Source organism: Poecilia mexicana, unplaced genomic scaffold (genome assembly GCF_051168715.1).
Source record: "Poecilia mexicana isolate PSO_F unplaced genomic scaffold, ASM5116871v1 scaffold_13, whole genome shotgun sequence".
Lineage (NCBI taxonomy): Eukaryota > Metazoa > Chordata > Actinopteri > Cyprinodontiformes > Poeciliidae > Poecilia > Poecilia mexicana.
This window is the reverse complement of record NW_028263382.1, coordinates 28,338,713-28,361,007: the sequence shown is the minus strand read 5'-3', so window position 1 is coordinate 28,361,007 and position 22,295 is coordinate 28,338,713. Positions and strand designations below refer to the sequence as shown.

At 38.3% G+C, this 22,295-nt stretch overlaps 1 protein-coding gene across 1 annotated transcript; it reads right to left on the bottom strand.

Annotated features, from left to right (window-relative positions):
• Positions 1–625: 625 nt before the first annotated feature.
• Positions 626–13,109, bottom strand: aadac (arylacetamide deacetylase). The gene is made up of 5 exons (XM_014978444.2): positions 11,615–13,109; positions 10,311–10,539; positions 10,058–10,127; positions 7,703–7,874; positions 626–2,823 (listed from the first exon to the last, which is right to left on the bottom strand). Exons 1-5 carry the CDS (start codon positions 11,753–11,755, stop codon positions 2,197–2,199), a joined length of 1,239 nt encoding a protein of 412 aa, XP_014833930.1. The 5' UTR covers positions 11,756–13,109; the 3' UTR covers positions 626–2,196.
• Positions 13,110–22,295: the final 9,186 nt, after the last annotated feature.

The window sequence follows — 22,295 nt, the reverse complement described above, 5'->3', positions numbered from 1 at the left end:
CTATGTTACCTTGTGAAGCCAGTTGTTTTATAGATAGCAAGAAATCCAAGCAAACTGAATCTGGAGTAATGTTAACTTTCATTACTTCCCATTTAATCTCCATTCAGGCTTTGAAGTATTCTGTTGGACTTGATGAGGTCATGTTTTCTCCATCGGTTTAATTTGCGCTTACAGAATTCTGCATGAACATACGTTTACAAATTTCTTAAAAGAATTATGCAAAATCCCTAAGATGTTACTTCATTTGCAACCGTTCCCTTGCAGTGCCTCTTATAAAATGGTTATTAGTCCAACATTGGCGTTTGAATTCAGAAACAGAGGAAGAGTCATGAGGCGCTTTTCAAAAGCACGAACACAACAAACATCCCTTTATGTTTCATGGGAATAAATCCAGGTTAAGATGAAAAAATGGGTGTATAAGTGTGTACGTCTTTGTACTCTGCACCCTGGAGCAGTCAGAGTCTTTCATTGAATAACAGTTTATATCTCTGAACTTTCTATTTAATATATGTCTGTAAAAGGCGTAAAGTAACATCACATGTTCTATCTGTTCCTACTGTTCAAGTACAGCATGCTTTCTTAATGAAACAGGTGGTTACATAAGACAAAAAAAAAACAAAAACAGTTTTTTAAGCAGTGAAAGCTTAAGTGATTTTATTGTCATTTTACATTAAACTTGCACGAGGCTCACAAATTTTCCAACTGCAAAAACAAAACGTAAAACTCATTGTTACATCCGAGAACGTAAAAGTGTTGACGCAAAAACACGACGCCCGGCATATGTGGAAAGTTACATTATTAGTAGCAGAAGGTAGATAGTATTGACATTTTGTCATTAACAACGTTAATAAAAATATAATTCTCAAGCTGTCACTTGTTCATTCATTTCATATATTAAATTAAATAACTGAAATAGTCCTGAAATGCAAATGAGTTATATTCAGTGCTTGCAATGACTGGGCTTTAGTCAACAAAAACGTCCTTTCTGAGTAACGTTAATATGAAAACCATATATGGTAATAAATATATTACAACCTTAAAATCTTCTGCCTGAAACTTGAGTCCTAAGCTACAGCTTCACTTTCTGTCAACTTCTTTCAACAAATCTGGGTTTTGTGTAAAAACTTAAAAGTCTTTTTAGAATGGGGTGAGCAGAGTCGCATATGGTCCTAATGTAAATGTTGATGCTACATATTATGAGTTCTGCTTTTTAAATTGGGGCACTCTCTAAAGATTAAGGCTTCACGATCAATCTTTACCACATTCCTTCATTATGTTGATCCCTCTTTTTGCCCCATCGTTGCACCAATCTCAGCTTTTCTCAAACAATGTTTAGATTATTTTTTAATTTATTTTTTTAATAATAGTCAGATGGAATATGGAACGTTAACATTCACTGACCTTATATTGCAAGAGAACCAAAACATTTGACAGTGGTTACTTGCAGGAAGTGACAATTAAAATTTGAGGGTTTGTCAAATTAATCTCTTTTGTTGTTCTTGTCCACTCCACCGCCAAAAAAACTTTTCAACGTAATTAAATTTTACCAATCTTTGGGATCAGAAACTGAAATAAGTCAACGAGTTACAAGTAGTTGAACTCATTTACGCATACTTATGTCTTTGGAATGCAGTACATACTGTGATAAATGTTAACTTTGGCCAAAAAAGCATCTGGAAAAATCCTCTCCTGCTCGCAAAGACTTGTAATGAATTCTTCAAATCTCTGCAGGGACAGTTTTACTTCCAGAGGTATGCATTACTGACTATTAAGACTAATATTGATACAATAAATACGAGATCTGATGGAAGATCATGTGGTGGGAAGCAATAAAAAGGAGCTCTGTTCAGAGTAAAATAAAAAAATAACCTGTCCATCAAACTAATATGATAGCCACAGTTTTATTTTACATAAGCACTACGTTTGCAGCTAGCGCAATGATATAATGATACAGGTGTCGGATTTCTCTCGTCACCTTAAAATTAAAAAACATGTTCACTACCGTTTCAAAATTAGGCAAAATCCATTAGAACAGATGAAATTAGCATATTTGAACAAAAACAGCGTGACCAAAGAAGTACACCACCAAAAGTTAAAAACGACATGGAAAAAAAGATTCAACTAAACATTAGTGCATTGTGTGGAAAACTGGAATACCCACTTATACAGTCAAAAGTTTTTTGTTTTTTGTTGTTTTTACAAATTATCCTTGAGCCATTTAACGTAGTTGTCTGTCATGCGACGTGCAATGAGAAAGTCAGTCGGCCACACGGTAAACATCAGCGCTCCGTGGAATCCCGTGTCGTAGTGCTGATGCGTCACCTCAACGCCAGCCGCCCGGAGCCGTGTGGCGTACATGATCCCGTCATCTCTGAGGACGTCGTACTCGCACGTCAGAATGTACGCCTTGGGCAGAGAGTGCAGGTCTGCGTCCGGGACCAGCAAGGGCGACGCCCTGGGGTCGGCGAACGACTGGGACGGCCCGTCTGTCCCGGCCGCCTCCCCTTCGGTTCCCTGGGCGACGGCGGGAGCGCTGTAGTTGTACTCTTTGTGGTAAGCCTCCGGCAGAAAGGCGCTCCAGTTGACGAACTTCAGCAACCTGGACGACTCGGGGCTGTTGTGCGAGTTGGCCATCATGGCTCTGAAGAGGGCTTTGTTGCTCGTAAAATACTCGCTCCAGAAGCGCACCATGAGCGTGCGTGGCAGAATCGGCATGTCTTTGTTCTGCTGATACGAAGGCGTCTTGAGGTCCAACGCCTGCAGCACGGGGTAAAGCAGAGCCTGAGCCCTCAGCTTGATCTGCTGCCCAGACTCTTTCTGCAGCTGTGGAGCAGACATAAGTAAATCAGACTGTGTCGATAAAAGGATGGGGCATTACTCAGTGATGAAAACAGCAGGTTTCTGAAGAAGCCCCTATATGTGATACTCACAGCTCATAAAAAAGAGACAAAAAAACATTTGTCTTTTGCTGCCATGGTAGTGATGTACAAGTTAAGGACATTTCAACAATATCGATATTTCTGGGCTCGACTGTATATAACATGAGCATCAGTCCTTACACTGATGCACAGAAAGTTAATTTTGGTGTTAAGTAATCTGTTTTTATTTTTAAAGTATCTCTGTTTCTGAATACCATCATAACTGACGGTTGCGCCTCTCTTAAATGCTCCATTAACCCCAGCATGGTCAAATAGTTAACTTCAGACTTTGTCCTTCCTTTGTCTGAAGCAATGAAGACGCACAACAAGTTAAGAGCATGAAATTTAAAAACATCTATAATTTTTCTTCCACTTTGACAATGACTTTCTTTGGTTATCTTTGCTAAATTTTCAGTTTCGTAGCTATTGGGTTGTCTGTAAGTTAACTCAGTTATTTGTATAGTGCTTTTCAAGTCGTACAACTTGGAGTTCAGTGCTTTGCCTGTGGGCACATCAACACGTGACAGGAGGGAACTGCAGTCGACCCTGCAACCTTTTCCTTACAAGACAATGACTCTACTTACTGAGCCACAGCTGCGTTTGCCTGATTTTCTGTCGTTTTGCTCGACTATCCTACAAAGCAGTCGGTACAAATATTGTTTTCTATTCAGTTTGATTTCTGGAGAAGACGTGTGCTGATTCGTCATCCCCCGGCTCGGTGAAACAAGCTTTTAATTGACAAAATGGATGAGCTACTAGCTACTCGCCGCCCCAAACATCTCAACTTCCAGGTAAAAATGAATACATATTTGCGAGTGCACCAGTCTACAAAGCCCCAATCAATACTGAAAGATGTTTCCAAGAATGTCTTCAGCCTGGAAGACAAACGTATAAGAAGTAAACGGATGTGCAGACAAAACGGTTCTTTGTAGGAGCACCATGTTGTCCGAGGATGCTACAAAGACACAGCTGTAGATCTCTCACTGTGATACTGAGCCGGATAACAGAACTGCACAAAAGTCACAAGCCTCTTCTCATTTCTTTGTTTTGCTTTACATAAGCCCCTCTTTCTTAGTCTTTTAAAAAAAAAAAAAAGAAAAAACCTGGGGGATATTTTTTCCTTAAGGTTTTCTAAAGCTGCAGCTCAGTTTCCTTGTTCATTCCGTATCTTTTTCATAATGAGTCTTTTTACTTAAGACATTCACCTTTGACCTAGAAAACAAATCTTGTCTACATGATTAATAAATAAATAAATAAAAATGCACGCGTGGCAACAAATCAGGTAATATGCGCTAATAATGCAACAATTTGGTCATTACAAAAGTAACAGACCAATCATGTAGTTATTTGTTAATAATGTAATTCAGTTTTTTGGCCCAATAACAATAATTTGCAAGTTAAACCGAATTATATTATTGGCTAGATGACACTGAGCAAACAGAAGAAGGTCACATGACCTCTGACCTCAACCTGTGTTCCGGCACATTCCACTAAAAGATCTAAAGAGCTAGGGTCACAAAACCAAGTTATGAACAGATTCACCGAATCTAAGAAAATGCTCCCTAATGTTATTAAGCTATTACAAGCAAACCTGCTGCGATGCAAGCTGTACTTTTCTTTTTGCCTTTGCTAGGAAGAATAATTGTGCTCTATGCTTTTGTTCCGTCAGCTGCGTGGGAACAAGCTTGTTATCAGCAAACAAACCAATATAGACCCTTCACACCGCTGGAATTAGGAGACAGCTGTTCTCGCCAACGAAGACTTTTAAGGTTGACCCATAAGTCCTAGACGGAGCGACGACGATCCAGCTAAATTTGCAGTACTGTAATTCTGCCACACTTTGTGCTCTCTGAAAAGTTCCAACGGTTTCTTAAAGGAGATACGTTGTGCTTTCCACCCAATATCGGGTTACTACGGTAATTTTACTCCCTGCCACAGCAGGGAGTGAAATTAATCTGAGGGGCATTCTGGTATGTTGGGGAAATAATTAGCTAGATATTTAAAGTTCCAGCTGTTATGGGCAAAATGGGCAAATATATTTAGTCACAGGACATTTAAAGAACTGCGTACAATTAAAATAAGCAAAAAAAAAACAAAAAAAAACATCCAGGCAGAGATTTTAAAGTTGAGTACGACTACCAAACTGCACAGAACTGCCAAAACAAAAATATTTTGTTCCTAAGAAATACACTCCTAATTATGTGTTCTTCAAATAAAATATTATTTCAGCTTCAGCTTCCAAGTAATGATGACGTATCATCATCATTACTTTATTGGCTTTGTTACATTTAAGATGACCAACAGCATTACTTCATCGGCAGGTATTAAGTTATTGGCCACTATTGCGTAACAGGATCAGCATTTGTTTCACTTGCTTTATCCAAGTTATCAATGTTGGATTCTCAGCACCTCCCTCCCTCTTTATCATCATAAATGAGTAACTGGTGATGCACTACATTGAGCCTAAAACATACAGGCGTCATCTACGTAACCTCTCAGCTCTGCAGGTCATTTCCTACACACAATGCTTTAGATCTCAGAGAATGCTTGAAAGGACGGCTCACTTCACCTTCACTTACAAACGCACGCGTCGTTGCATCACGACTCCGTTTGAATTCGTGTTCTTAGCCAAGGTTATGCGACGCACACTTTCAAACGAAGACGGTGCTCGTCGTGCGGCGTTTGCGATTTGTTGTAACTTTACTAAAGCCCAAGGAAATGACTTGAGAATTCACCCAAACCTCAACCCAGATCACTATTACAAAATTAAATTCCAAGGAGATTATCTGCCAAACTCCCTGCATGCACAAGGATTATTCTTGAGCCGCGGTTCTGTCTGTTCATGCGCCTGTTGTACATTGCGGAGCCTAAAGTTTTCTCCTGAGCCTTCTGTGTGATGAACTCTCGCTAATGGAAATAAACATTCGCATGTCCTCTTTTCAGTAACCAAATGCTATTAAGTTAAGGAAAATTTTCAATTTTTTTTATTATTATTATGTAATTATCTTTTATGAAACAATATTGCTTTGTCCCATATCAGGTAAAAATGGCTTAATTGCTTATCAAATTGCCCATGCGTGCCTCAAAACCATAAAAGCTGCTTCTCCCTATCATGAGAACATTGTTTGTTTTGTGCAATGAGGTATTGTCCACTTCTATTTTCAATAAGCAGAACATGCAGCACTGCCCCAACCAGCAAAAGTTGGATTATTGCTGAGAGGCTGTCAGCATCGGCTGCTTGATACAAGCTCTTTTAGACTGGTGTAAAGTTTGGAAAATTCACTTTTACTAATTCCCCAACTTAAAAATAGAACTTTTTAAAAAAATATTAAATATTAACACTGTGAAATGTCTTGGAAATGTTTCAGACTATGAATTTTAATGCTGTCTTTTATTTAGAGAAATTTTGTCGAGTTTGACAAAAAAATAGGGTAAAACAGCCGCAGTCCTGACGCAGTTATTACATAAGGCTAAGGCAGTGTTTCTCAAGCCTTTTCAGGCCGAGGACCACTCACCCCGTTTATCAAACACCCAAGGAATAGCTTGAAATGCAACATCTTAATATGTACAACCTGAAATGAAAACATTAGTGTCTTAACTCACTATCGAGTAGTTTACAGATTCTGGAAGTATGGATTGTAAGCTTTCCATTGATATAAAACACATGGAAATAAAAGCAAAAGTTCAGTACTACAAGTGTTGTGTGCACTCGGCGTTTTAGGGCTATTTTGTAATTCAGAAGAACAATAAAAGAAAATCTAGACTTGAGTTGCGTTGGCAAAATCAATCAGATAGCCCAACATAAATATTTTTATTTTAGGTGTTAAGATGCAGTTAGTCAGTGTGGGGTGCAGCTCTTTTCACCACTGGCTTATCACATTCATCACAGCCTTACATATTCATGCCTGTGGCTCACTATGTATCGTAACAGTGTTGAAAAGCAAAAGTTCTGCAACTCACCCTGAGAAACTTTCCACCAGTATCTTCGGGCTTTCTTTTTAGTGACCCGGTCTTAAGCCATTTATCAATTATTATTTTCTTAAACACAATCCTTTGGTAAGCTAACTGTAGCGTCACACTTTGAGTTCAAGTGACGGCAAATAAACGTTTGTTTACATGCAGTACCTCTTCCTTTGAGCTTCTTAAATTGTTTAGATCAAATTTTGAATCTTCAATTCACCGTCATAAGAATTGTGTTTGTACAAGTGTTTGTAGATTGATCATCTAAATGAGTAATGCTTGTTGTGTGTTTCTTATTTGTTAATTTAAACTCATGTGGGTTGATTATAATAGAGTTAGTTTGTGGCAATGCTAGTGATTAGCCGTCATTGGTAGAGCTAATAATCATTATTACCAGTACAGATTATTTGTCTTGATTAGAAATAAAGTCATTTTTAATAATATACTGAAATTTTCTTTTGCATCCATTTAATGTAATACAGGAAATCCTGACTCCTCCTTCAAGTGATTATTTGATAGATTATCTAACTGTCTTGTGACCATTAATTCGACTGATTTGTCACATCAATTTCATTTTTGAAGCATCTTAAAACAACTACAAAAATTTCTTGACCAGTCAAGGTCATACCAAACTGTATTCTCTGGCATTAAACATTGTTCAGAAGTATATTCATTTCTTTACCGACATTCCAAAAATTCGATGAGTGACATTTAGCTATGGAAAATTCTACCAATTTCTGCTAAATCCACCTTTTCTTGTGCCCTCAAATAAAATGAGAAACCAAATCTAAGCCTACTCTGAGTCTCAAAAACAGACTCTGTACCTGCTGAGAGACTGCCGCTGCAAGGTTCCCTCCAGCACTATCCCCTGACACAGCAACACGCCCCGGGTCCACAGAGTACTGGGCTAGCACCCCCTTCTGGAGGAAGTATTTGACCACACGGTGCACGTCCTCATACGGGACGGGGAAATGGTGAGCAGGGGCGAGGCGGTACCTGAAACAGATAAGAGTTCACAGATTATTCCTGCAGTAAAAACAAAGGTTTTGGAGGTCAGGCTCACAGACAAAACTTTAATCCTGGAAACATAAATATGATCAAATTTCAGAGTTAAATATGACAAAGACAAGCAAATAAGTCACTGTACAAAAGAGTTTTCTTTTTTTTTCACATTGTGGCCAAAGTTGTTGTTTTAAATGAGTGGTATATTAAATGGAAAAGTAAAACTAGAATGAGCTTGTTTGTATAACTGTCCAGTAATGGAGGTAAACAGAAGTTATTGATGGATATGTGAAGAAAGTCTTCAGAACATGCTGTAAGTACTCTGTGAAGGCCAGAGCACAGATCTAACCACTTAACAATTCTGTTATAAAGCTACAATACTCTATTTTAGTACTTATAATGTCACAAACAATAATTCATCAATAGAATATCTCTGAATTTTTGAAGTGATATTCTGTTAAAAAGATATAACCTGCTAATATTTTAGGTAAGGCATATATTTCTCTTTGTGTGATGAAAAATCAAATGAGTTTGGTTCCTTGAACTGATGCCAAGAAGGGAGAAGACCGAAAACAAACGCACCTCTTACTTTCATATGTCTTCTGTGTCAATGACATGCTAATGGAAACATCACGGTGATTTTAAGTTTCAGAAAGTAATGTTTACAAGCAGTAAACATTTACAATTCAGTCTAACTTTTGTTTGCTATTCTAAAGAAAGTAATATGCATTTCTCCTTAATGATGACGCTACTTTACCCATTACTGTTACTACTGATGGAATCGTACTTGAGAAAATTTTAACTTTAATTTCCTCACTAAAAGCATTTGTTTAATTATTGTAAAATATATTGTAACATCTAAGAATACGAGCAAATGACAATAAAAAGTCTATTATGGAGATGAGATGAAGACAACACATACACTGAGGAAATCTCAAATTTTCAAAGAAATCCACATAACTAGCACAGCAGCTATATTACGCAAAAAAAAAGTTGTATTTTTTTTTAGGAGACAAAACCCCCAAAAGTTTCTGTTTGCCATATTTTTAGGGACGCAAATAATTATTTTTTGGTAATTAATTATTCTCTTAATAATTCTGACGAGGGATCGATTAATTGGATAAAATAAACTTGGAACATTCTGCTGATTTCTCATTTAACCACCTAAGTCATTTTTATACATAATTAAAAATATATTAAATGTTAAAATGAACAATTCAATTCCCTTTCTTAAATAAGAAAGAACAATAACACCATTACTTTAGTGAACGCTTGATCATTAGTATAAAGGATCCATCAGCAGCTAAAACATATTTCACACAACATGTGAGAAGATCAGCCGTTTCTGCTGGACTGAACATTAAATACAGTGTAGAGTTGACTGTGTTTTGGATTAACAGATTAATAATTGGAAAGCAAAAGGTGCTTAACATGAGATTTGTTTTGTTTTTACAGAATTTTAAAAGGGTTACGGTAAAAAAAAAAAAAAACGATGCCACTTGTGGAGTTATGGGTAAAATGTATTTACAAGTAAAGGTTTTGTCTTGAATGCAACTGTCATGAAGTGGGTTTGAGGTGGTGAGGAGAGACGCAGGCTGAACCCAGGTAGTAGTGAAAATTGAGATTTAATGAAGGAAGCTCAAAACAGTCCAGGATGACAGGCAGCATAGCTGTATGCTATGTTGGAGCAACAATGGCACTGAAGACTGAATAGGAGAGCTAAGCTTAACCAGGACTATCCAGTTCAACTGGCCAGCACACGACAGACAAAACCGACATTAGACGACAGTAGACGAGGACCCAACAAGAGACAAAGACAACAGGTGGGCTTAAATACACAGGGAGGGTAATTAGGTAACTAGACACACCTGGGAAGCAATCAACAGGGAAGACAGGACAGGAACAGGACTAAACACAGAAAACCTCAAAAATAACTACACAGAAAACACAGAACATAACTGCAACATGTATTTGTTGTACATTTTGGCTTCATTACTGCTGAGTTTTTTCATCAAAATGGCATTTTTAATCAACACTAAATTCCCTATATGAGATAAGAGTCAAAGAAATACTTAAAAAAAAAGTAGCTTAATAAGAGCTCCATTTGTAATTTTTATATTGAGGTTTTCTGGATTTTTTTGGGTTTACATTCCCTAAAACTACAGCAAAACACTTACTCTACAGAGAGGACGACGGCATCAAGTTCAGTGACGATCTTTCTGGCCAGCAGATCGTATGGACTCATGCCTGCACAGAAAGACAACCCAAAGTCAGAAAAGCCTTTATAGATGAATGGATTTCTTTAACTGTACACTAACTCACATGAATGAAAAGTGATTCTGTCCTACAAAATATAAAGTTATTAATTCAACAGACTGAGCACTGCACAAAGACTTCATCTCTGCGAATATGCAACAAAACCCAACCTACGGGAGCTTCCCAGACACCATCCTCCCCCGTGCAGATAAATGACGGCTCTCCTCAGGCCGGCGTCTCCGCCCTGGCGCTTCGGTTGGTAAAGCACCACCTCCACGCCGTCAAACTTTTCTTCTGTCACTTTGACGTGCTCGTCAGACACCGGTACGATCTTCTCCAGTAGAGTAATGACATACATCACATCCATGTAGTCCTTCAGACCCGCTGACTCACAAAGGTCTGCCTGGAAAAGGGAAACAGACAATGAGAGACGAAAAGAACCGTCGTCACGTCCCGGCCGTAAAATGAAGAAAGTTTAAGCTCACAGCTTCATTGCTTGGGACATGAATCTGGCAGATAGGGAACGAAATAGTCACATGAATGCAGTTGTGTGTAATGTCAACTGTTGCTGAAGAAGATCTCTTAGGAGAAATCACAACCAAGAGGAAGTCAAAAGTAAAAGATAACTCGAGCCTGAAGCAACAACACTGGGGCATTCTTCTTGTTTCAAAGGCTCAAAACAGATCTCTGTCTGTCAAAATACAAATGGGTTCATTTTTACTGTGAAATCAAATAAAGATGTTGGCAGCTTCACATAAACTATATGACACTAAAGGGATCACAACCTGCAGTCAGCCTCGCATAAATTAAAGGGAGTACTTCATGTACTTCATTTGTCCCTGCCTGCAAATGATTTATAAATTAATAAATAATAAGTGAACGATGCGATCTTAAGTGTGGTTATGTATGGCTCATCGCTTCAACACACATCTTCACTGTCATCTATGTTAAATTACAGACATGCACATGTTGCTTTATAAAAATGTTTCTAATATAGATATCTAAAAAAAAGTTGTCTGATGTTTCAGTGTTACATGCTAAAAAAATGTGGAAATAAAAATAATACTTTTGTTGCGTTTGTGAATTATTTGATGTTATAACCACGTGCTCAGACGTAACTGCAAACTATGAAAAGTCCAGTTTGCTACTACTGTGTGAGGCATTATAAACCACAGGTGTCTAGCCCTCATAAATGGAGGAGAGTTTCCATAATAGGATCTATTATTAGACCAGGTGAGGACTATACAACACATGGATTAGCATCTGACATAATCTGGTGTAACCAGTATGAGTATCTACATCAGCAAAAAATAATAATAGAAAAAAAAAAAGTTTAACCTGCTTTAAAAGAAGAAACAATAATGAATACCAAAACATAAAGCAAGTGTTGCAAAGCCTTAGTGATAAAAGCTTTGTCAATAAAGTAACCTAAAAAAAAATAATCAGGAACTAAAAGAAGAGGAAAAGTTTTCTCTTACCAGGTGACTGAGAGTTCTGAAAAAGGAATTGGTCAGCATGAGCTTCCATCTCTCCTCTATCCTGTCAGGAATTGGCTCGTAAACATAATAAGCTGTGAAAGAGCAGAAAGCGACGAATAAAATGATGCTTCCAAGCCTCATCTTACAGCGTGCGTCCGCCGGCCACTGAGTGCGAGCTGCAAACACGGACGGACTGTTTGGTTGCACTTGTTAAGGAGTCACTCCGGCGCGCGGAAGAGCGTACGCCCCCCCACCAAAAAAAAAAAAAAAAAAAAGAAAGAAAGAAAAAAATCTATTTCGGATCCAGACGAGTTAAATGTTACAGCGTGTGGTTGGTGTCATTTGGTTCCTATCGGCCTGCATATTCGGAGCTTTTCTTCGCTGACGGCGCGCGTTCCGCAGAGCATGTCTGTCTCGTGCAGCGGCGGAATTAATTGAGGTGTCAGTGGCGCGGAGAGGGCGCGCACGTTGTGCGCTCACGAGGCAGCACCGTCCCACCTTGCCCGTAAGGCAATTCCTCAGGTGCTCTCTAATCGTTCGTGGATTAGAGAGGAAGAGCAACGGAGCTCTGTGCCCAAACGAAGCGGCTACGCAGATATGAAAGCTTTTGAAACAACAGAACTCCATGCAGTGAGCTCTTCGGACCCGCTCTCTGAAATATCTAAAATGTCATTAACATCCGACTTGTTTCTTGCGTTCTCCTCGCCGGTTTCAGTTGCCCTTCGGATTCTCCGCGGTTCCGTTCCGTCTAATTTCTAAGAGAAGCTCTCGGTTATCCCCATCTTCTAACCGAGCAGCTATCGCTAAATGAATGTCCGGATAAGTGTAGGTGGCTGAGGCAGCCCAAGCTAATTATACGATTGGTGTTAGATTTCCCCCAGCAGGTCTGACAGTCAAAAGAAACATGACTCTGAAAATGCTGCTGGAAGAGCAGCCAAGAGCTGCAGGACTCTGACACAGAAGAGTAAACGCAAGCAGGAGTTTCCCTCAAGGTAAATAATTGTACTTTTAGTGACGGCTTGTTCTGTTCTTGGTTCAGGGATGTACAAAGCTCAAGGTCATGTCCTGAATCCCATGGCTGAAGGAAGAAAAATAAATTAACAAACAAGTGTGTAGGAGTCTACAATCCAAAAGTGAATAGCAACTCATATTGTATTAATACCCAGTAAAGTCCTGACCATTCTAAATGCAATAAATCCAGTAATGCAATAAAGCTATTGAGGCAACGACTTAATAACATTTAGACATAAGTATAATGTTGGCTTGCTTTTACTTTATTAGCATAGCGCAAACAGAAACCCTTTGAAAATGGAAAAAAAAGGGAATTCGTACACAGAATACACTGTATGAAATATTTTTCTCCTAGCTGACTTCATGACCAAAGTGAAAACTGTATTCTGCGAATTAACGACAATTCGATAAAAAAAATCAAAAAAACACATTTAACCTAAAATAAGAGATGCTGTATAAAATCACCCCCTTCAAGTCAGTGGTGTAAAAAATTGTTTGTCTTCTTCCTGATTTCCCCCTTTTTTTTTTTTTACATGTTTGTCACATTTCACAGTTTCAGAACATCGAATCAGTTTAAAGATAAGTCAAAGACAACATAAGTAAACACAAAATGCAGGTTTTTAAATGAAGGAGAGAGGAAAAATCCTAACCTACATGGCCCAGTGTAAAATAAATAAATAAATAAATCAAGCATTTGAAATAACTTGCAATGAGTTTTTATTGGTGCAATGGAGGAATTCTGGCCAACGCATCTTTGCAGAATTGTTGCAATTCAACCACAATTAAAGGTTTTCAAGAATGAATGCATCACAACAAGTCTGCCAGGGCCTAAAGCGGCAAGACGGCCCCAAACCATAACACTACCACCATATTTTACTGTAAGTGTGATGTTTTTCATTTCACCAGCCTTCTTTTCGTCTTCCCGATTGAACTGCAAAGAATAACGAGGCTTTCTCTGTTGCAAAATTGGTAACAATTTGTGATCCAATTTTGTGGTTAAAACTGCAATAGGGTTTTTACCCCAGCAGAACAAATCAAACATTTGACGGAAATAAATAACCCCCCCAAAAATAACAATGTCAGTTTAAACAAGAGGAAGTAGTGTAGCGCTTTGATTGTGAGCGATCTTCCTCGCTTTATTAGATAAATAACTTACGCCATGTAAAGCTTTGAAGATGAAATATTGTTGGGACTAATTTAATGGAGAAGGAACGGATGCTGTTCGGTCAGTCAGGTTTTTCTGCATGCTTCAAACCAGAAGAGCTGCGTGCCCGCACGTGACTCGAGGCTAACCTCTGTGTAGTGACCTTATAAAACTTTTTTTTTTTTCTCTCTCTCCTCCGTCAAGTCGAAAGTCGTAATTGGCTGGTGGGTTTTCCGGATCCGGCGAGTGCCTCCTTCCACCAGCCATCAAACCGCGTTATTGAGACGTACGCTGCCAGATGCAGTTCGTTACGGAGTGTAAAACGCTCTGGGAGGCTGATCACTGCTGAGCAGCAGAATACCAAATCACCTTCTATGAATGCATAATTACACTTCAGACGCACAGGGATTCCTCCCTGGATCTCCCTCCTTTCATTTCCACTCCGAGATACGGATTTCTCTCAGCTTCTGAGGGAAACCACCTTATGAATGTTTCATGGCTCTCGCTCCGCTCTTGACAACTAGTTAGTGGTGGGAGCTGGTCTCAGAGCATGAGTGGGTGGGAATGTTGACTTCGTCTACGTAGGGACCCGCTGTGCTGCTGCTGCTGCTGCTGCACCTCGTGGCAGCACAACACCTTGCTGCGTGTCCGGATAACTCACAGGACCAACACAAGTAAGGATGAACGTGTGTTCCTGTGGTATCGGTGTTTAATACAGTATAGAGTACATGATTGCAAACAGGAGACAGGTAATGCCTTTTTTTTTCTTTTCTTTTTTTTTTTTGTAATGCACATTCTTGAGATCTGATAAAGCACGTCAAATTCTTCTAATTAGGGAACTCAGTTCATACCCCCTCTCTCCCCCGACACACACACACACACACACACACACACACACACACACACACACACACACACACACACACACACACACACACACACACACTAATGATGAGCGTGAGCTGCAAACCTTTTCACATTTTAATTTGCAGAACCCCTGCTGGAGCAAAGTTAGCTGCATAGTGTGAGGCATCTGAAGGCATCACATTCCTATTCAGGCTGAGATGAGCCAAAAAAAAAAAAAGAAAAGTCCACTTTTTGGCATAGTGATCACGCAATTGATTTTGATATGCACTGTTTCAAAACTCTCAGGGTGAAAAAGTCAGAGAAAGTACACACTTGTACCAAGAAACTGTTCCGTCAGCTAAACAACATGCTAATCTTTCATAAAGTGTTTCAGTTCTGTTGATTCCAATAACTAAAACCACCCAACAGGCCAAATGCAGATGCACTGCAGGTATTTTCTCTTGGTTCAAACACATCTAATCAAAGTGCTTGGTGTATATTTCACTATGTTGTGACAGTAAATGGATGATGAAAAAAATAAATAAATAAATCTAGCTCCTTCACCTCATCATCCAATCTGCAGAAAATGCACTGCTCCTAGTCAAAAACAACCAATCAGTGCCAAGAGAAAGGTCTTAGCGCTGTCAGTCATGCTTGTGTATGCGCTGCTCAATGTGCCAGTGGTGGAGAAACAACTTACCCGGATAAACAGGAGAACTGTTTATCCGCCATCATCATCTAGCCTGAGCATTTATGACAGGCTCTACTTTTAGGCAGGAGCTCCTGCAATACTTTTACGACGTAGTGACAGGTTTCAGACATATGTACACTCCAAGTACATATTTGTGTACTTCAAAAACACATTTTCAGTCGGGACAACATATAATTGGGCTGGACAGACTGGGAGGATATTTGAGGAGGCTGATTTTCAGTACATTTACAGAAATAAGTTGAGATGCAATATTGAACAAATTCAATTATTTTATCTTAAAGCCTATTAACATAAATTGGCTAGTGATATTTTGCGTAAATAAAATTACAAACATATTATTTAATAAAGGATGAGAGCTCCATGTGACATTAAACTTAACTCAAAACCAGAAAGTGCACATCTGAGACCTGGTTCACTGAGTCCCAGAAGAGGGTTGAAAATGTTCCCTGTGTGATTTAAACTAAATTGAAAATGAATTGAACTATACTATTTGTTTACATTGTCCTTTGTATAAGATTTTCAGGAATGAATTCTTTGGTGATGTCCTTGATGTTTACCCAGACTTGTTTTTGTTGTTTTTTTACGTAGGCGATGAAGATAAACTACAGTATTTATTGAAGCAAATTGTGTTTTAGGGATCTCAGTGTGTTTCCAAATTTTTGTATTATGTTTGTCTGTGTGGACACATTTTATGGCATTTGGCAAAAAAGGAAATAAAATATTTATGTAAAAAGAAAAAAAACAGATTTTTTAATTAAAGTTACTGCAGCTTTAAGTCTGGACTTTGTCTAAACCCTTTCAGAATCTTTTGTGTCTTTTGGGGTTTTCAGACATGAACTTGCTGGTGTTCCTGCTGCGTAACCTAAAAACAACTTGGGTTATGCAGAAGGATTGGATTATGCAGAAGAACTGACAGGCAGATGTTCTCCTTAAGTCGTTTCTGCAGGAAAAGGAGAATTTATGGTTCCATCCATTATAGCGAACGGTTCAGGCCTTGAAGCTGACAACAGCCTGAAACCATCACCCTAGACACCATCGTGTTTAACTGTGTAAGGACTTAAATGCCTTAACGTGTATTTTTTTCTTTTGTTTTTGTTCATCTGTTCTTGAATGTTGTGGTTATAATTAGAACAATATTCTAATCACAGCATATTGAGCTTCTTTTGAGATCCTTTACCTTACTTTGTGCCGTCAGTCAGGTTATATTTACTGAAAGTTACACCTTATTCTACAGGTCTGGAAGCAATCAGAACTTGGTGTAGCTGGTGAAATCAAACTGAGCTTTACAAAAATAAAAATATGTGTAGACGCAGTTCATTTACAGTTTATCAAGGAGGTAGATACTCTTTATACAAAGACCAAGTTGCCTTAGATTTTTTTTCCCAGTTTTAAAAAAGTAAAGCATCGTTTAATGTGCTTGCTGAAGTTATCTTTGATTAAAGAGAACGTTTGATTAAACCTAATGCCAGCTCTAAAACAGATGAGCGAACGTCAGAGAACAAGAAAACCATTGGCGTTAGGTTAAAACATTTTTGCTAAGAAAGAAAACTGAGGAATGAGGGCTTTTCTCTGTCATGTAGAACAGACTGGGGTAGTCTGGAGAACGGCCCATCGGTCTGACTCTTGTGAAACACTATATGAGATTCTGTTTGGATGTCCACAACAAATTGTTCTCTGGGCGAAAGAGCAAGGAGACCATTCATCTTGTAATCATTACAAGGAGCCAGCAGGGGACTGAACTTTGTGTGGAAAACTGTGGGAGAGCGCTGGGAAACTTTGAAACATGTTAAGGGATCATTAAGGCAGCCCCACAATAAACACAACTTTTGGGGAAAACAGATGTTGCCTTCCAGAAAGCACATTGCATTTTGCGAAATGAAAACATTGCATTGTCAAAAGACTGATCACATTCGGCATGCGTTACATCAGCTTGAGGGACCTGGCAAGAACAAGATGCCAACTAAAGATTTGAGATCGAGTCTGGTTTGAGCAGCACACGGGTATGCAGTGTCAGAAAAATATCCAAAATTTCTCATTTCAGTGGATGAGCAAAGTATATAAAATGTGTTCTCTTAATGTTTCCTTACGTTTGTTGCATATATGATAACAAACTATATAAAGATCTAATATAATGTACATTACACTGTCAGAAAAGTGCAAAAAAGCATAAAGGATCTCAATTTGAAATGTATGAATAACTGAATAGGATATATTCTAATATATAATGGACCTTGGATCATGTGAAGTGGTTAGACTTTGAAAAGCATTTTTTTTTCTTAAGTCCACCAAACTGTTGTGATGGTGATGATGAAGGTTGTCCTGCATGGGGAAGCTAGCTGGCCCAACAAACCCATCTTCTAATGTTGTTGCTACTCGGAAAATCAAATCTGAACATTTCAGTCCACCCTTTTCAAATTCAGCAAACGTGTTGTTGTCAGGTTTTCCGGAAAACCTTTGAGTTGGTTTTGAATACTGCTCAGAATATATCTAACAAGCAGTTTGACTGAACTTAAAGCAAAGTCTGTTTTTCAAGATGCGTGTTTGTCGTATTTTTGACCATCTTTGTGAGTTAAAAGGTTGTTGCTTTCAGAAATATTAAATCTTCTTTAATAACTATTCAAATATTTGAATATGGTCAGCCTGATGGTAACCCGTCTTAACATCTTCGTAAAATCCCAGCTGATCTGTGAAGGCTGTTAAATTGCAAAATGTGATATTGTCCCATAACTCAAGCATCAGAAAAAAAAAACGAAATAGCTGAGGTGATGAACAACCAGTAATGAACAACAAACTCTTTTTGCATGTCATGTCTTTCACGTCTCACAGTAAAATTTAGCTGCGATTCATTCTTGTACGGTGTCATCTAGTGGCAGCTGACAATAAATCTGTTAGATTTCTCGATTGTACAAGTAAACTAGTAAAAAGTCCTGAGTGTGGCTTGGGAAACTGAGATAAAAGAATTGTATAAATTCAATTGCATTGGCCTAAACGAACCTTTATCTGGAATAACAGCTTTTTTGACGATCTAAACCAGTGGTGCCCAAAGTGGGTCCTCGAGGGCCGGCATCCTGCATGTGTTAGTTCTCTCCCTGGTGGTAGAAACAACCTTCTCAGCTTGTCAGTGCTCTCCTTAGACATGTAATGAGCCATCATTTGATGCAGGAGTGTTAAACCAGGGACAGAACTAAAACATGCAAGGAATACTTGTGTGCTTAAAGAAGATGGCCTAGAGCCAAAGTTTTTAGGACCTTCATGGCCTCGTACCAGACACCAAAAAGCCATAAAGAACATGGAACCACCTCTCAACACACTACACGACTGACCTTAAATGCATCATGGGAATGGTTTGTATTTTGGACTGGTTCGTTTTTAACCTCACAGAAGACACACATTCACTCAAAGCAACTCCGAGCACACGGAGGAGGAGGAGGAGGAGGAGGAGGAGGAGGAGGAGGAGGAGGAGGAGCGTGGCATCCAGAACAAGATGAGGCCTTCACAAATGCCAAACTGCTGATAACAGATGCCCCTATTCTGACCTTTTATGATGTCAGCGTGCCTACAACAGTGAGCGCTGACGTCAGCGGTTATGGATTGGGATGTGTTTCACTTCAAGACCACGGCAGGCGGCTAAGAGGGGTTGCGTGCTGCTCTCATACCCCGGCAGAGGCAGGAACAAGATAAGCACAGATTGAAAAGCAGTCTGCAGTCTGGGCATGTGAAATGTTCTCAGAGTACCTGTGTGGCCTGGACAGCCATTCAGACTGACAAGAGCCATTCATTGGTTAACCTTCATGACATTGATGCCGTTCCTCTCCACTGCCAATGACTGCTCCTTAGGATGACAGCATTCAAAGCAAAAGTAGAGGACGTCCCAGACAAACAGCTTGTTGTGGCAGATAGACTTTCAAAGACACACTTTTGCAATGTTTTGCCTTGACATTTCAGCAGATTTTAAAGCTCCAGTATGCCACTTTCATAAAAGAAATCATCCTTTTATGTATATATTCGTCACTATGCTGCGACTTCTGACAGTATAGTATGAGATAGATATTGCATAACAATAATATTGTTATTTATGTACTTTGGTCTTAAAATAAATAATTTAAATAGCAAATGTTCAATTACTTAGATTTGTTGAAGCTGCTATTTTGTGACTGGCTAATTCTTAAGTCACCTATTAATGCAGAAACTGATAAATATGTTTACTGAACAACAGTCAATTCTCCAAAAGGATATTAATTTTTTAATTCAGTCAAAAATGAATGACATTATGCACCCAAAATGATGTTTTATCTTCCGCATTTGGAAACGGTTCTTTGGAATGCATAAAAAGTTTGTCAACACATGTAAACTAATCTGAATGAGTCGAAACTGAACCGGCTTCATTCCCAGCTTCACAAATAAAACTAGTTCCTCAACATGCACGATCCGTAACAAGCTGTGACAGCATAACATGCGTTTCCTGGTTTTCTTCTTCTATTTTTACTTTTAGTAGTTTAGTTTCATCATCCCTACATGTTTGTCAGTAGTTTTAGTTGGATGCTACTAGTTCAAGAAGCTCGATGGTTAAAGTGTTTAACTATAAGGTTAAATAAATTTCGTTAATAGACATGTATATTGGAGAGAAATTACATTTATTCTATAATTATATTTATTATATTTATTCAAATTTTGATCTGATTTACTAGCAATTATTAGAAGTTACTCAGAGCCAAGACTTAGACCGCTACTGGCACAACACATCATACGTTTAGCTATTTTCCTTGGCAAAAAATAAAATCTAAGCTTAATTTTTCTTCATAAATGTCTTAGTTTTTACCTACAGGACACTAACCGTATTCATTGTGTCCATTCGCTTCTCTTTGAGTCTTGTGTTGCCATTTTAAAAGAGCAGTGGAGCTGTTCTGCCTGCCAGGGGGAAAAAAAGCAGGTAGTTGCAACATCACCCTGGACTGTGTCTATTGAGAGTAGGTGTAGCTACAATTTTGATTCAGTTAATAGCTATTATTATTATTTTTTTTTTTTACATGAGATTGAGACACTACTAACTACAGGTACACAAATTATGCAGTTACACAGAAAAGAGCAATTGTTTTAATGCTATTACACATCTTAAGGGAGTGGCACAAAAAAAAACTGAAATATGAGAATCAATGTGTTTCATGGTGTTTAAGCAATTTTCCTTACACATTGAGTAATGTTAGCTTTAATGTCTTGCGGTACCGGCTGTTCCTTACTTGACTCTTAGCTGAAGCAACAGCAGGAGCCTTGAGATTTATCACTGCACCCTGTGTCTCATGATCATGGGGTTATGTAGGAAAAATCAAAGGATAAACCCTTTTTCAGTCTTTGCCTATGCAACAAATCTGTCATAAGTAATGTTGGCCTCTAATCCCGTAACCGCATGATTTTTTTTTTTTTACCACCTGATCCAAATAGACTAAAGGGTGTTTGCTTAGAATGACATGTTAGCCAACCGAGCAGCAGTAAAAATAAACTCAATTTAAACACGGCCTGTGTGGAAACATTTTATGGCGCTTTATGTGAGCTTGGTTAAACTTTGAAAGATATTGACGGTTTGGCTAACATTGTCATGCACATTCAAACGAGAGTCTACTGCCATTCTGGCTCTCGCAAGCACATAAATATGGCTTAACACCTGATAAGGTCAGCATACAAGAATGCTAATATTGACAATGACATTTTCTCCGGGATAAATGTTATTACAGGTTGCCTGGATGACCTCTAGCGTAACGCTCAGTAACAACTTGAAAGTGTTTTCAAAAGCTGAGAGTGTAAGGAGGTTTGAGGAAAGGACTGATGGTATAAGTGGAGGACTTGGAGAAAAACCTCCTTGATTGTTTTCAATAGTGAGCCTAATTTCATGCTTTAAACTCAAGTTTTATTCTTATTATTTAAGAGACTAAAACACTTGGATCAGGTTTTGAAAAGGTCATTACTAGAGTTTACCGCGTGCTGTTAAGCCCCATTATCTATATTTGCCCGAGAGGGTCAACTTAACCTGTATGTCACCTGCAGTTTTCAAAACCACCACTAGAGGGCACTTGATTATAAACCACAGCTTGTGGAAATGTGTTGTTTCACATGAACACGAGAACATATGGTAAAAACTAATTTTCTTTGTTATTCTTTTTTTTACCATATGTTAGTACAGGTCATTTATTTGCATTACTTGGATCATAAAATAAAACATTCAACAAAAACACTGAATAAAGTATTTTAAAAACATACAACCATGCACATTGAAAGCAATATGATGCTTAATGCATTCTGTAGAAACCCTGTTTATAGACAAAGAACATAAGTTGTAAAGACACATTGAGGGGAAAGGCTGAGCTGAAGTTCAGTTCTGTAATAAAAAGGGTCCGATATTCCCCTTTGGATATCATTTATCTGCATCTGCTGGAAACGCTTACACAAGGTTATTGCTGCCAAAGGAGGTTCAATCCGTTATTCAATCCAAGTCTAGTTGGAATGTTTACTGGGTACGTTAATGTAAAACAAAATCATCCGACAATTTATTACCTTCATGGATTAATCACCGTATCTGTCCCTGGCATATCTGATGAAGATAAAACTGTTTTTGCTCTTGCTGTTCTTCCAAACAGCTCTAAATATGAGGAAACCCAATAATCAAGCCTGAGGGAGAAATGCAAGAGTTTTTATCATTTTACTTAAACATTATTATTATTATTATTATTATTATTATTATTATTATTATTATTATTATTATTATTATTATTATTATTATTAAACACTTATGAGCAATAAGACATTGATATCTTCAGTCATATAGATATAGAGTGAATTTTTACCAACACATGGATTTATTTAGTCATTGTGTAACTGTTAAGATTTGCTCTCCAGCAGATGGTGCTCTGTCCTAAACAAAAAACTGCTTTAACAATTTAATTCATACATTGTGAAACACACAGCAATTGTTTGGT

Excerpts from the sequence above, each read along its gene's own strand:
- aadac (XM_014978444.2), bottom strand. The coding sequence starts at position 11,755 with ATGAGGCTTGGAAGCATCATTTTATTCGTCGCTTTCTGCTCTTTCACA. Across the intron at positions 10,540-11,614 it reads TCAGAACTCTCAGTCACCTG|GCAGACCTTTGTGAGTCAGC; the intron begins GTAAGAGAAAAC and ends TCCCTTTTCCAG. Across the intron at positions 10,128-10,310 it reads ATGGTGTCTGGGAAGCTCCC|GCATGAGTCCATACGATCTG; the intron begins GTAGGTTGGGTT and ends CTTTCTGTGCAG.